The sequence below is a fragment of the Ctenocephalides felis genome, unplaced genomic scaffold (genome assembly GCF_003426905.1).
Source record: "Ctenocephalides felis isolate EL2017-DRISC unplaced genomic scaffold, ASM342690v1 CF-g0.4_SCAFFOLD_01578, whole genome shotgun sequence".
NCBI classification, from domain to species: domain Eukaryota; kingdom Metazoa; phylum Arthropoda; class Insecta; order Siphonaptera; family Pulicidae; genus Ctenocephalides; species Ctenocephalides felis.
The window spans coordinates 388-16,141 of record NW_020537732.1 but is presented as its reverse complement, the minus strand read 5'-3'; the positions used below and the strand labels follow the sequence as shown (position 1 = coordinate 16,141).

The 15,754-nt window shown below is 29.7% G+C and overlaps 2 protein-coding genes and 1 long non-coding RNA gene across 3 annotated transcripts; 2 read left to right on the top strand and 1 right to left on the bottom strand.

Annotated features, from left to right (window-relative positions):
- Positions 1–4,292: 4,292 nt before the first annotated feature.
- Positions 4,293–5,812, bottom strand: LOC113372101. The gene is made up of 3 exons (XR_003366718.1): positions 5,677–5,812; positions 4,893–4,898; positions 4,293–4,401 (listed from the first exon to the last, which is right to left on the bottom strand). It is a non-coding gene; the product is annotated as an uncharacterized LOC113372101 (long non-coding RNA).
- Positions 5,813–8,119: 2,307 nt separating this feature from the next.
- LOC113372102 (39S ribosomal protein L19, mitochondrial-like) lies at positions 8,120–10,223 on the top strand. Its single transcript, XM_026612433.1, has 6 exons — positions 8,120–8,289; positions 8,368–8,607; positions 9,193–9,335; positions 9,416–9,595; positions 9,707–9,855; positions 10,078–10,223. The coding sequence occupies exons 1-6, from the start codon at positions 8,223–8,225 to the stop codon at positions 10,205–10,207; spliced, it is 909 nt and encodes a 302-aa protein (XP_026468218.1). The 5' UTR covers positions 8,120–8,222; the 3' UTR covers positions 10,208–10,223.
- A 1,011-nt stretch (positions 10,224–11,234) lies between these two features.
- LOC113372103 lies at positions 11,235–12,544 on the top strand. The gene is made up of 5 exons (XM_026612434.1): positions 11,235–11,392; positions 11,472–11,632; positions 11,736–11,917; positions 12,000–12,126; positions 12,191–12,544. The coding sequence occupies exons 1-5, from the start codon at positions 11,314–11,316 to the stop codon at positions 12,467–12,469; spliced, it is 828 nt and encodes a 275-aa protein (XP_026468219.1). The 5' UTR covers positions 11,235–11,313; the 3' UTR covers positions 12,470–12,544.
- Positions 12,545–15,754: the final 3,210 nt, after the last annotated feature.

The window sequence follows — 15,754 nt, the reverse complement described above, 5'->3', positions numbered from 1 at the left end:
ATCTCTCCCCCTATCTCTCTCCCACCAATCCTATCTCTCCCCTCATGTCTTTCCACCCCTTTTCCCTCGTCACCGCATTTTACTCACCCCACATCCCCATCATCGCTCTCGAGGGTGCTCGGGGACTCGCACACCGACCCAACCTGTGACGCACCCAGCTTTTCAACCGGCGCGACCCAGTGGTGGTCGTCGCGCGGAACCCTCACCCCCTATAGTCCCCCTCTCCCTTTTTCGAGGGCGGGACCACAGGGTCGCGGGTTCGTGAACCCCACACCCCCTATAATCCCCCCTCGCCCCTTTTGGGCTGCTGCGGGGTTCATTAGGGGATGATACGGGATTCTCGCGCGTATCTCTCCTCTCAATCGAGATCGAGGGGAGCATACCTGGCGTCTCAAATTCGAACGGATGTGATCCGTGCATACCTCGTTCCACAGCGTCAACAGTCACGCTATTTTGCGTTTTGTGTCCGGAGGTATGAATCGAACTCGGTACCCTGTTGGCATGAAGCTAGCACGCTAGCAATACGCCAACACAGGCCACATCGATTCTGCTTTTTTCGGCCTCATGACCTGTTAGTTTATTAAATCCAATTTTATCTTTGTGCTATCTACAATAAATAATAAATTCCACGCTTTCCATTTTTTGTCCCGAGGTATGGTTCGAACTCGACACTCTTTGGGTACGAATCCATCGCTTCTACCAATTACGCCAGCACAGGCCACATCGACTCTGCTTTCTTTCCGCCTCATGACTTGTTAGTTTGTTATATCTAAATATTAATTTTGTGTTGTTCAACACTAAATAAATACCACAACGTGAACAATACTCTTTTTGTCCTGAGGTATGATTCGAACTCGGTACCTTTTAGGTACGGAGTCATCACTTTACCAACTACGCCAACACAGGCCATACGAATCGAACTTTTTTTGGCATATGACCTGTTAGGTTTTTTTCGTTTAAAATATACAATATCAGCTACGTTGTAACAGTTTAATAATGTGATCGTCGTGGCGTTGCGCGTTAGGAGGTGGAGTCGCTGGAGAGAAGAGGGGGTAGCAGGTTCGAGACGTGGTAAAGGTAAGCAAAGTAATAGTATTAGTTCTTAACGTAGGTAAGTATTAGGTTAAGGTAGTGTAAAGTTAAGTAAGGTAGTGTAAAGTAAGGTAGGAGATGGTTGCGTCAATATGGTAGGAATATTAATGTATTTAGTGTAATAATTACGCGCGTAAAAATGAGGATATATTAATAATGAAGAAGATATTCTTGCGCAAAAGAAAGAAAATATCACGAGACTGAGAACTTATTTTTTTTATAAGTTAAGTTAAGTAATTTTTTTATAAGTTATAGTTAAGTAATTTTTTTATAAGTTATAGTTAAGTAAAACTGACCAATATTCAAAGTATATTAATTAAAATGAACTAATTAAGACTTTAACCCCTTAATTAAAATGACGAGCAGAGCCCGCGAGCGATTGCAAGGCCAAAAGTGAATATTACGGGCATAGCCCATGTACGATATTCGGGAAAGAAGCAAATCCTTCGCATTTCGGGCATGGTGAATGCAAGTTATAAAATATTTTTATACGAAACTATAAACACAAAATTATATTTATTTTTGTGATATACTATGAGAGAAGAAATAGTCACAACGCCGCGCCAGTTTGAACAACTTTGGGCCGACATTTTGGAATCTAAATTGTAAGTTAAGGGGTTAAATAATAATATAAAGTTTTTTTTTTAACTCGTTTTATTTAGCAATCAGAAATACATAGATTCCTTTGAGCTAAAATGACAATGCTTAAGATCAATGCCTAAGAATAGCTCCAATGAGATCTTCTTAGTTTAACAATTACTATAATAATATTATATTAGACCTAATCTAAGATTAAGTCTAAAGGCCATTGTCGTTTCAATCTTCTTGTACCATAAGGTTTAGTAATTTCAACTATAGATGGGTTAAATATAGATTAAAGTGATTGAAAAATGTTAATATTTTGACATGTTTAAAATGAGTGAAAACCATAGATTAGTCTATTTAAAATGACCAAAGTTATAACTACATTAACTTTATTGATCATGATATAATTAGATTACAAAATTATAATATATGAAATTTATTTCAAAATATTAAATCCTTCCGACGAACGAATTAATGAGTATATTAATGTTTATGATAACATTAGCTTATCAGTTTAAATATCTGTACTGTACGGTGGTTTCTAATATATATCACTGAAAATGGTGTGAAATGAAAACACTCCAAATAAAGTTCAGTTAGTTTTATTCAAAAACTCTTAATGTAACACAGTATTTAATAATACAATTATATTAATTCATTATTACAACTGCAGTAATGAAAATGGCTAAAATACATAATATTTGTCTAATTGTATTATATATATAGATATATATTATATATATACATGTAGTATATATATATGTTAAAGTATATATATAATAATAATAACACAGTATGACATTAAATTAGTGATATTATAGCTAAGAAAAAAAGTGCACCATTTAAAGAAATAATAGAAAGTAAAATATTTAAAAAAAGAGGAAACATCGGTCGTCTGGCGTATTAAATGTTTAAGGCACTCGACTAACATAGGGGTTTGCAAAAAAAACAAAGTCTATTATCAACGCGTTTCTACCGAGTCAAAGCAATGACGCAGAGTTCTACCGAGTCAAAGCAAAGGTATAAAGAGCTTAACCAAGATGCGGCAAGATGGTTGCAAACACCCAAACAGTAAAGAAGCTGTTCTACACAATTGTCTACACTAAAAAGTGCATTCAATAAGTATCCCTATTAATAACACAAGAAATTTTTAAAATTTAGACATGTTTAAATATTTTTGTAATTTACGTTACAGCATAATGTAATTTGGCCGTAAAGTGGCTCATAATTAAATTAAAACAACAAATTAAATCAAATGCAATATATTTATTCATTATTTCATTAACATCTAAGCACTTAACTATTCAATAGATCACAGTAGTAGATCACAGTAGGCATCTTCTTTGGTGACAAGACGGACGGACGGACAGCATAATTAGTAGATGAAATGATTGTTCTCACTCGTGAGCAACTTGAGAGTTTACCACTTGGGTTGAAGTGTCGTTACCCTATAAAAAATAATGAATTAGTAACAAGTTTCATAAAATATACTATAATAATAAATTACCTGATTAATCATTCACCCCCGTCTTCCAAGCAACCTCAGTAAAATCTTCATAGTAAAAACTCAACAAGTGGTATTTATAATAACTGCTTAAGTTAGTGAGGTTAGTCATGTTATTGAGTTAAGAGTTAAGTTAATCATGTAATTATAGGCAGTTATTAAAAAAACCACTTGCGAGTCATTCACAATGTTAGAGCTTCAGGGCAGTAATAGTTGGATCGAGAAGACCTGCAAAAAAGAAAAAGAAACATTTTAGGAATGTTCCATTTATGCTGGTATGGATAAACAAATACCTGGTTAAAATGTTTCTGAAAGATTCCTGGTGAAGTAGGGTGAGGTGCAGAGCAGCATTAGACCAAGGACCTGGAAAAAAAAATAAACATGTTATTTATTGTTCACATTTATACTGATTATGGATAAAAACGTACTTTTTAAATTATTTTCAGAGCGATTCCTGGTGAAGGGGAATGGGTCAGTGTGCAGAGCAGCATGAGATGCAAGGACCTGGAAAAAATAATGAACATGTTTATTGTTCACATTTATACTGATTATGGATAAAAACGTACTTTTTAAATTATTTTCAGAGCGATTACTGGTGAAGGGTCAGTGTGCAGAGCAGAGCTTAGATGCAAGGACCTGGAAAAAAAATAAACATGTTATTTATTGTTCACATTTATACTGATTATGGATTAAAAACGTACTTTTTAAATTATTTTCAGAGCAATTCCTGGTGAAGGGGTCAGTGTACAGAGCAGCAGTAGTTGAAAGGACTGAAAAAAAAATAAACATGTAATTTATTGTTCACATTTATAGTATTATGGATAAAAACGTACTTTTTAAATTATTTTCAGAGCGATTCCTGGTGAATGGGTCAGTGTGCAGAGCAGCAGCAGTAGTTGAAAGGACCTGGAAAAAAACCATGTCATTTATTGTTCACATTTATACTGATTATGGATAAAAATGTACTTTTTAAATTATTTTCAGAGCGATTCCTGGTGTAGGGGACAGTGCAGAGTAGCAGTGGTTTAAAGGATCTGAAAAAAATAAACATGTTATTTATTGTTCACATTTACACTGATTATGGATAAAAACGTACTTTTTAAATTATTTGCAGAGCGATTCCCGGTGAAGTGAGTCAGTGTTCAATTTTCACTCGATACTTGGCCATTCGATACTCAACAACTTGCTCGATATATCTTGTGGCCTCCATGTGATTTCATCTTGATGACCAGAAATATAATGTAGAAATTTACTAGCAGTTAAGAATTGCACTTGGTTTTATATGAAATGCATTAACATGAATTGAAAACAGTTAAAATTAAAATTTAATGTAATATGTCAAATTCACATTGCATAATCTCAAATGATTCAAACGACCACATTATTTTTCAATAGTTGAATAGATTAGTGTATTAGTATTTGTTATTATTAATAATAAAACTACTGATGCAACCTAACTAATAAATTTAACCCACATGCAAGACATATCGTGATCATTCGAATCATGAAATTCAATGCCTTAATGATTTTGAAAATTTCTAAAAGTTATAGTGACAACTAAAGTATCGATCAATTAATATCTTGAACAAAATCACGCTTAATAAATCTATTCGTGCCAAATGCAATTCCAATAAATACCACATTCAGAGCGTCACAGTAACAATGTTCGCTAAAAACTAAAGTACTCTGGTAGCAGCAAACGCAAACCTACCCGCACCTGCAAAATACACAAATTATTATTGAATTTAGTTGATTATACATAGATTATAATGTCATTGTGATGCGTCACCAAAGCTGTCTTCGTGTGCAATGCAGCGCTCCAGCGAAGCATAGAATAGTCTTTATTTGCATCTTTATATTCATTCAAATTGTAACTATTCTTTGTCAATTTGTTGTTCAAATTGTAACTTTTTTTCAAGTAAAAGAAAATTATGCATTTAAAACACAAAATGGCTTTCATCGAAAAGTAATTTTGCTTTAAAATTTTTGATGACATGATGATTGTGGTCCAATTTACACAATACTTCTGATCTATAAATTGAAGTGAATTAGCAGATGATAATGATGTAAATAAGACTTCAAAATTAAACGATCCGTATAAATGTACTCATAGTAATTCTCAAAATAATTAACAGTCATTTTTTACTTTCACAACTTTTTACTATTACTTTCGATTATTTCTTCTGCACAATGATAGGCAGCACTCAATTGTGAACTCTTGCTCAGTCAACAAAATAATATGTAGTTTTATTTAACAGTGGGCACCAAATGATGCAAAATAAAATAATTAGTTAAAATATATCCGGCGTACGTCTTAGACAGTAGTACGACTTGAGCAAAAAACTACATAAATCGAGCACACGTTTTCCAAAAAAAAAAAAACAGAAATAAGGAAAGGTTTCAATTAAATCTAAAACATCTTAAAACTCGAAAACACGAAATGAAATCCGAGTGAATCCGCAAAGAGAAATATAATTAGCACAAGTGCAACGTACCATATGACGCTCGCAGGTCGCATGTTCTCCACAGGCAGCGAAGGGTCAGGCCCGCTCGTCCGTGTTCGACGACGTCTCGTTGTGTTCTTCCAGCAATCGCCACGATGAAAATGAACTCTAGCAATGACAAGACAACTCCCTCTCCCAACTCCTATAGTCGCAAAGCATAGATGTGCAAAAAGATTGTAGACGAACGACTGCAGAGCGTGCACGTTCGCTCGGTCGAAGATGGCGTTTCAGAAACTCGAACGCCTCTTCTGTTTTGAAATCGAAACAACGTTCATTTGAATCTTCAAATTTAACAATAAGGGTTTTATAAATAAATTCCATTCTTTTAAAATCTCTAAAAATTTACACTGCAATGAATTAGTCGTTGGTTATTGAAATAAATAAATTTGGTGTGGAATAAATTTTATTTTCTTTCACTAACCTGTGTTTTACAAGCCATTAAATATTATATAAATACAAACATACAATTTTTTTTCAAGTTTTAACTTAGACCAACATCACATTGTCTTAAAAAATGTATTTAATTTTGATTGACAATAAAAGTATGCAAAAAAAAAAAAAAAAAAAGTTTTAACTTATTGGTTCACAATAAAATTACTAATGATGATACAAACTAGCCAAAACATTTGTAAACTAACAAAGTTAGCGCAAAAGAGTCTTAATGTGTACTTATTGAGAGTAGAGTTGGTTAAATATTTTGAAATATAAAAAAATCAAACCTAGGCCAAAAGAAAAAATATAAATTAATTCAAAAAATGTTTAATATTACATTTTTCTTTAAATTTTGTTTATTTTTAAATAATCAAAATCAAATGACATTCTGTGAGAAAACACAAAATAAGCAATTTTGTTTGAATTATTTAGTGAAAACAAACCACTCCTTTGCAAAGTTGAAAAATAACTAGTTGGTTTGGTATTTAGCCTTGAGGCAAGTTACATGAACTTCCCGATATGAGTAAATAATCTACTTAATCAATAAAAAATAAATTAATTCATGCGTGAAAGTATTCCGGGTGGATTTATTACCCATAATTAAAACGAACGAACACGTTAACTCGGATAATTTTCTAAAAGCAAATTTTAAAAATCAACAATTTTTATATTTGAACCAGTTTCGGTAGGACGTTAATATTTTAGTATGTTCATTAAGACTAAGCACTGTATCGCTATACCAAGTAGATCATCTAATTTTAATTTTAACAAACGTCAAAGAACTACTCATTTTTTTGATGAATTTTTAAAATTAAACTACTTGTCGTAAGGCCGTAATATTTCAGTAAGTTCTATAAGACCATGATATATATCGCCAAAAAAAATCCATAAAAATCGGCTTAATTTTTTTTTCAACAGTTAATTACAAGAAAACGGCTCGGTAGATTTTCACCTAAAACTAATCAGTATCATTCCCAAATAATATCTTTCAAACAGTTTTTGATTTTTTAAAATCGATTCGGTAGTATGAGCTTAAATGTGGACGAAAAGTTTAACACTTCTTTTCAAATTACAAAGAAACGGCTCGGCCGATCGCTGCACAAAACTGAGGAAAGATAATACACATTAAAATACATGGATTGGCTTTTAAATTTATGCAATCGGTTCACGCGTTTTTGAGCAAACGTCGATGAAAGTTCTAATTTTGACAAACGTCAAAAAAACGACGCTAATTTTTGCAAACTTTGACGAATTTTTAAAATTAAACTACTTGTCATAGGACCGTAATATTTTAGTATGATCTATAAGACATATTATATGATCTTTACCAAAAACTAATCAGGTCGATTCCCAACCAATATGTTTCGAACAGTTTTTGAATTTTCAAAATCGATTCAGAATTGCGGCCTAAAACGTGGACGGAAAATTTTTCACATCTCTGCGATTTACAAAGAAACGGCTCGGCCGATCGTCGTACAAAAAATTAGAAACGCTAGTCCTCATCGAGATACATCGAATGGCTTTTAAATTTTTGAAATCGGTCCAGCCGTTTTTAAGAAAACGTCGATTTACGGCAAAAAATCTGTTCACACACACACACACATACTTTTTCCAAATTTGGTCTCATTCGATTCAGAATGGCTTGAAACGTTGAGAAAACATAAAATTAGCAATTCGGATTTTTTGATGAAAACATAAACTTCTCCTTCGGGAAGTTAATTAAATGAATAACATATAATAATTACTATTTTTTACATTTTATGATTATTTTAATTGATCATTACAACTTTTACAAGTGTATTTCAATAATTAATTATTTTATAACTACTTAAGACTAATTTTATAATTAAATATATATTTTTCTGATTCTGATTAATTTAAATTTGGTTTTTAAAAAGTATGCGTGAAGGTAGTTGCGGCACCTACTACGCTATATAACTATGTTTATTTATCTATGGCTATGGAATATAATTTAATTGAGGTTAGGTTGATAGTGCTTAGTGCATAGAAGTAGCCATATATTTATGACACTATATAAAAAATAAAACGTATATGATTTATATATCCCATATATATTCACAAATAATAGTATATTTGCCTAAACCATGTACCTGCCTAGTCGCATTCTAATTAACGAATTCAAACAAAATGTCAAAGTTCTAACTAATTTAGGTGCGTATTGAACTTTACATAATTGTACCGTCTTTATTATTACACACAATAATTAATTTATCAATTTAAAACTTCTAGTTGCCCAAGTGAATACATTTTCAACAAAGCCTGAATTGAAAAGTTCGAATGTGGAGCTCCCAAATGTATCACAATCCAATAATGATAAAAAAGCAAGTACACCAGTTGATTACAGATTCATATATCCAGAATTTCTTCCGGATCCGAAAATTGAATGGCGTAATGCAGTTAGAGAGAAATTAGAAAGGAAAGATATGTTAAGCCGCAGGGCCCATATTGACATACCAGAGTTTTATGTTGGTTTGTATCTTTATGTGTATGCACATGCAATTTCATAAAAGATGTACATTTTAAGTCTCAAATCATATGGGCAATGTGGCTCAAATTTATAATACTGCCCAACTTTTAAACTGCATTTCATGTTATAATATATCTATCTATCTATTGTTTAATTGTGTTATTAAATCTATTAATGTGACGAATTGCTTAGCATTAAATGGAGTACATCTTATAATTAATACAACAATAACTAATATAACTATTATAAAAAAGAATTCCTTACTAATGTTATACTATTAGTTTATATAATAAATTTAAGGATTTTGAAAAAAAGTTCAATCAAACTGTTAAAAAAATTACTGCTACTAATACTAAAAATCTATAAACTGATAAATGAAATAATGAAAAATCTTTAGTAATTAGAAGGGCAAAATATTGTTACCTCAATGGTATCCTACTTTTGCGCAACTAAAATCCATACTTTATCTTATCAATACAAACATTCACATTCTCTTTATAATTTTATCTGTACAGTATTAGTAATTACTTTCGCTATTTTACAATTATGTTAATTCTGCAGATTGACTCTCGTAATTATTATTTTAGGTACAATAATGGCAGTTACAACATCTGATGTTCATTCTGAAGGCAAAACAAGTCGTTTTGTAGGAATTTGTATAGATAGATCAGGTTGCGGCTTGCGATCGAAATTCATTTTAAGAAATGTTGTGGATCATCAAGGTTGTGAGGTAACTTTTTTTAAATATGCAAATCATATTTACTATGTTTACACCTAGATATTTAAAATAATGAAGGGTGCTCTTTGTAGGTGTTATATGAAATGTATGATCCTACTATTCAAAAAATTGAAGTATTGAGATTGGAAAAACGACTTGATTCCAAATTATTTTACTTACGTGATGCTTTACCGGAATTTAGTACATTTCCTCTGGACATGGAAGCTGAAATTTTGCCAGAAGGAGCACCAGTACCTGTGAATGAAATAAAGGTTAACATAAAAACATGCTGAAACATAATCTCAGTTTACATATATATATATATATATATATATATATATATATATAGTTTATTTATTTATCAGAATTTTTGGCATTTTCAGGTAAAATTGAAACCAAGACCTTGGTTAGAACGTTGGGAACGTCAAGATCTAAAAGGCATTCAACCTTTAGAATTGCCTGAAAAATTCTTTATCAAAGCCAAGGAAAGAAGCACGCCTTGGGAAAAATATGATTTAATGAAGCAATACAGGTATGTAATTATAAAATTGTCTATTATATCCCTTATAATTAATTATTTCAATAACAATTCTTTTAATAATATATATTATATTCCTTATTTTATAATATAATTTATTATGAAATTAATTATCTATTATTTCCCTTATAATTAATTATTTTAATAATATATATTATATTGTGTGCGTGTGTGTGTGTGCTTACGATTTCACTTTTTTTTTATTATTATTTACAGAGCTACTATACCAGAAGAGGAACAGAATGTTATATATGCTGAAGTTTATTCTGAATTGCATCAATTAGAGTTAATGAGACGCAAACAAAAACGAAGGAGAATCTTTGTAAAGCCAGTGAAAGCAGCATAAGATTTATGATGTTATTTATTATTGATTTAGATTTTGAATAGAACATGTATTATTTGCAACATTTCAAAATACATATATTAAAATAGAGTTATTATTTGGGACTATTACATATATATATATATATATATATATATATATATATATATATTTGTAATATTTTTGCAGCCCAACCGTCGAATTAAAAAAAGGTTAAATAATAAAATTATTTATTCCATTAAACGTTTCGACACTTGATGTGTGTCATCATTGAGTCTAAAAAACATAACATAAATACACAGTTGATGATAAATATAAATATTTAAAAAAGGGAGGAAATTATACATACCAAACCAGGAAAAACAACAAAAAATTAATGTAAAATTGATTGAACACTAAATTGTGTTAAATAATAAAATACTATTATATTAACAAACGAGAAATAGAAGGAGCCACATATTGCCCTCATATATTTAATGTTATTGATAGCAGTGCATTGTGGACACTGATCAACAATGCACTGCTATCAATAACATTAAATATATGAGGGCAATATGTGCTCCTTCTATTTCTTGTTTGTTAGTATAATAGTATTTTATTATTCACTTATTTTTTTAACCTTTTTTTAATTCGACGGTTGGGCTGCAAAAATATGTATCAACGTCAACAAAACTATCATATATATAAAAATATATATATTTATAATATATATATATATATATATATATATATATAATTATAAAATTGATTTGAACACGAAATTAAATCGATAACTTACTAGGAGATATACTAGGAGGTATCAAGTTATAGTTGTATACTCTTCATTTGTCTATGAGTTGTATTACTTTTGTGTATCTTAACTAATTGAATATTATACCTAAGATTAATAAGAAGTGGTAGTCTTACGACTAAGTTTATTATTGATTAAAACTGTTAATCAAATACCTTTCGAATTAAAAAGTTCAAAACAAATTTAGCGCCAAAACTTTGACAGTTTAAACGTCACTTTGACAGCTCCATTATCAATTAGAGAATGGTTTCGTAAACAGCAGCAACGTTTTATATTATTAAACTTAGCATTTTTTTTTTTTGCTATTCTCATATGTTCTTTAAAAAGTATATTTCGAAAAATGATCTTAAAAGTATTATTTATATCATTACATATCATAGCATTGGATTGTTTCACCCATAGAAAACAATTACCCTCAAGTATGTTCTGGTTTTGATGGTAAAATAATTATATAAAATATGTAATGATACTAATTTCTTTATATGTTTTATATATTAGCTTACTCTAAAGAAAATGAAACATGGACAGGCAAATGGTTTCCGGCGAAACCAGATTTTTTAAATGATAATTTTAGAAGTGCCGAGAAAAATATAACCATAGAAGTCACACCTCAAGTGGATGATGTAGAAATATCAAGTTCATTTTGTGATGATGGTCAGGTAAATCAATCACACTCACACTCATACTCCGTATATACATACATACCTGTTCTTTAGAAAACATTAAGAAAATAAATCATTCTATGAGGAATCATTGTTTCAGACAAATTTAATAATGGATTGGGATGATGATCCAAGTGATTTCATATGCCTGACAACAGAACGTTATTCACCCAATTTTGAAGAACCACCATTACTTGAATTGTATAATGTACCGAAGGCATATAAACCTTATCCTGAATGCATGAATGTATCAATAACCTATGATGAAGATATTCCCACATTGTGAGTCTAGAAACATCATATGTGTTGTTAGTCTATGATTTTTTATCAATCTACACAATGTTTTCAACTCTACTTTTTACAGTGGCAATCATAGAATTGTATGGCCAAAGTATGGAGAATATGAATACATTCCTCGGCAGAGATGGTTGCATACAGTAGAGCATGGCGGAATTGTCATGCTATATCATCCGTGTGCTGATGAACAACAGGTGATGATTCAAATCTTATTTAAATTTCAGACTTTAAAAATAACATTACTTACTACTATTATAGGTAAATAAACTACAAAGACTTGTACGAAAGTGCCTTTATCGCCACGTTATAACTCCATCAAGAATGTTATCACCAGAGATGCCCTTAGCTCTTATTTCTTGGGGTAAAAGGTTACGAATGTCGTTTGTTCAAAAGGAAACTATTGTTGATTTCATAAAATCAAATGCTTTAAAAGGCCTTGAGCATCCATCTAAGGATGGAGAGTATGCATATGGTTTATTGGAAAAAGCTGAGATCATAAGTGACTTTAGTGATAGTACATTATGTCCAGGTCTTTGATTATTAGTTATTTTTAAATATAATGCATAATCTATTACAGGATATTTACAAACAGATTACAGAATATTAATAAAATACGCCTGTTTTAAGTTGTATTAGATTCTGAAGCAATTCTAATTAGATTCTTGGACATCAAAAACAAATATCATTGATTGTTATAAATTATATAATATTTGTTATTTCAAATCTCCGCAATACATTCTATTTTTGCTTTCATTAAATATTTGCTTACTAGCTTTTTTTGAATTTAATAAAATATACATAACATTTTATTATTGTGAGTATGTATGCAAGAATCTAATCAGAAACTGCACATGGAATGAAACATGTTATAAACTTATATACCAATAGGACTAGCTTTTGCATGCATTACCATCTCAATCTTTTTATTTTTATTTCAAATTATGATTTAATGCATTTGACTGTAAGACGCCGTTGATGCGTAATCTCATAATTTATTTTTTTCTAATTGGTATCTTATTTATTTCTGATTGGTATGGATTTTGTATAAAGTAAAAAAGCAATTCTGATGTCAATTATTTGATAATTATAAAATATTATAACAAAAATATATAATTCAAAATGTACCTTTTAATATTGTGATATTTAAAAAATAGAGAATTTTGTTACCGCTAATTGAAATATATAATAAAACTTTTTTATCATTTTTGGTTGTTTTATTTAAAAAAAAATTATATCATATATGTACTAAGAAAATTAGATATGGTATATTTCTTCCCTAAATTGCAGAAATTTTTGATGATTAATCGTATCATGTGATATAAGATTTTAATATATATGTATATTTTATATTGCTTTTACAATCAACATGAAAATTTATAATTATTAACGCTATCAATATTTTTTAGCTGTTAATTTAAAATTTGAAACGTTTAATAATCACACTATAAATTATTAGTTACCTTATTTATGCCTTGCTTATGCGCATTTTGAATGGTGAGAAATTTTTTTCAATTTTGAAATTACTGGAGTAATTTAATAAATAGATGTATTTCATCAAATAAAATTATAATCCCATAAATGTATTCCATAATTCAAAGTAAAAAATAATTTAATCGTGTAAAATCTATTAGTTAACATACACGTTAACTTACGTGTTAACGTTCACGCCAATTTTAGCATTGCTTGCCATTTTCACAAAAAATATTAAAAGGTTTGAAATATTATAACTTTTGTATTATTTTAATTTAAAAGAAAACATCGGATTTTATTAACGTCCGGTAAAAATTGTCGGTGATCAAACGACCCGGATTGGTCAGGACAGTCCCGAATTTCCACTTTGCGGTAGATATTCAGATATTTCTAGAACCAATATTTTTTCCGGATTCCAAATATTTGAAAAGTTTCTTATTTTTAATATTCATTCTAAAAAATATTTCAAGCGAAAGTATTTTTACAAATCAGAAATCGTACCGAATCAAATAAAATAAAATTTGTGTTCAAGCCTATTTAATTCGAATTTAATACACATTATAATTTAATTCGTATTTCATATATATTAATAAATATTGTATTATTTTACGGTTGCATCTGTGATAGAGATCTGATATAATACATTTATCTACAAAATTCGGACCTGACGCTTTAAAAAAGGCAAATATGAAAAAGAAATTTCCATTAATTCATAATTAAACTCTAAAAATACTACAAAGTATAAATATACATAAAGAACCTACATATTCTTTTAAAACTCGTGTTTTTTACTATTTTTTGTTCATACAAGATAAGATGTTACGAGTATACGTCTATAATTAGATGAAATATTTCCTTCAATATGGAACTGCAAATATTTAACGAAGCTGCAAACACTAAATATCATAAATTATTTACGGAATGAGATAAAAGGTAAAATCAGATGTTCTATATTAATAATTTTCACAAATTGAATTAATTTGTCGTTGTTGTTGGATATTGTATGTGCGAATATTTCATGTGTTTAAATATTGTTGAATGTTGATGGTTTGAATTTGATTCATTGGTGGTTATATTAATCGTTTTGTGAAGTGGAAACATGTCGGAAAATAAAGAAGAGCTAATCCGACACAAATATGAATATCGGGCGCCGGAGGGCGGTTGGGGTTACATGATAGGCCTGGGAATGGCATTATCATTTGTACGTTTGTTTCTTATTAATTTTACTACATTGAAATAAAATCATTAATTTTATTATGATTAGCAAAATTTAACTCATAACTACATGATCTTCTAAATATCTATATATTCAGAGCTCTACAATGCTCATTTTTTCTTTGATTTGTGACAAAAATATATTGTTTTTAACTTGTAATCAGAAGATGAGGAAAACTTTAAAAATGAAAATAAACCCTTTGGTAAAAATTGTATTATTACATTGCTAAATGTCAGTAGCATCTATAAAGATGTCAAGACATGCCGCTAATCATAGTTTTATAGCTATAGGAACAATTGAGGTTGTTGTTCCACATATGGAACTAGGTGCCTTGCCTTGTAGGGTAAAAGTGTAAGCCTTACACTGAAAGGTATAAATAAAATGTATTGTCAAAATTCTGTAAATCTTTTAATGTAAAATGTAATGTATGTCTCTTATATGTAAAATGTAAGCACAAATGGTCATTAATAACAATTTTATGAATTTTCCTGGCGTTCCCCGAACTAAAAAAAACTGTACATAGGTATAAAACTATAAAACTAAAAAAATGCTTATGTAAAGAATGTACGTTATGGATAGTATAAATTATACCTATAGTATAGTTAGAATTGATTAGATTAAAATGCTTAAAAACGGTTTTCATAATTCTTTCTTGAATAGTTCATATTGCTATTTGATTATTGTCTAACTCACTTTTCTCTTTACTAAACCATAACGTATACTCGTAGTTAACTTTATGAACTTTTCCACATGGAAAGCTTGCTTTTTGTATAATCAAAAATTGTGCCAAAATTACTAACTAAAGTTTCAAGTTGCAGCATGCTGATAAAATGCTAAAATAAATTCTTTAAAAATTTGATTTAATACATAATTAAGAAATCTGCAAATAAAAACAACCATGAATGAAAAAATGCATTGAACATAAAAAATATAGTAACACGTAACTGATGTATTTTAAAAAAGTGACTTCAGGTAATTGGAGGCTTGTGACTAATTTTTATGCGCAATTTATAGAATTCTTTGAACTTCAAAAAGGATAAGTTTAAAGTAGTAAAAAATAGATTAAATATAATAATAGCATCATGTTTATTTAAAAAATAAATTACAATATCTTAAAATTTCCTCTTTTAGTTTTA

Excerpts from the sequence above, each read along its gene's own strand:
- LOC113372102 (XM_026612433.1), top strand. The coding sequence starts at position 8,223 with ATGTACCTGCCTAGTCGCATTCTAATTAACGAATTCAAACAAAATGTC. Across the intron at positions 8,290-8,367 it reads CAAAGTTCTAACTAATTTAG|TTGCCCAAGTGAATACATTT; the intron begins GTGCGTATTGAA and ends TAAAACTTCTAG. Across the intron at positions 8,608-9,192 it reads CATACCAGAGTTTTATGTTG|GTACAATAATGGCAGTTACA; the intron begins GTTTGTATCTTT and ends TTATTATTTTAG.
- LOC113372103 (XM_026612434.1), top strand. The coding sequence starts at position 11,314 with ATGATCTTAAAAGTATTATTTATATCATTACATATCATAGCATTGGAT. Across the intron at positions 11,918-11,999 it reads GATGAAGATATTCCCACATT|TGGCAATCATAGAATTGTAT; the intron begins GTGAGTCTAGAA and ends TACTTTTTACAG. Across the intron at positions 12,127-12,190 it reads CGTGTGCTGATGAACAACAG|GTAAATAAACTACAAAGACT; the intron begins GTGATGATTCAA and ends CTACTATTATAG.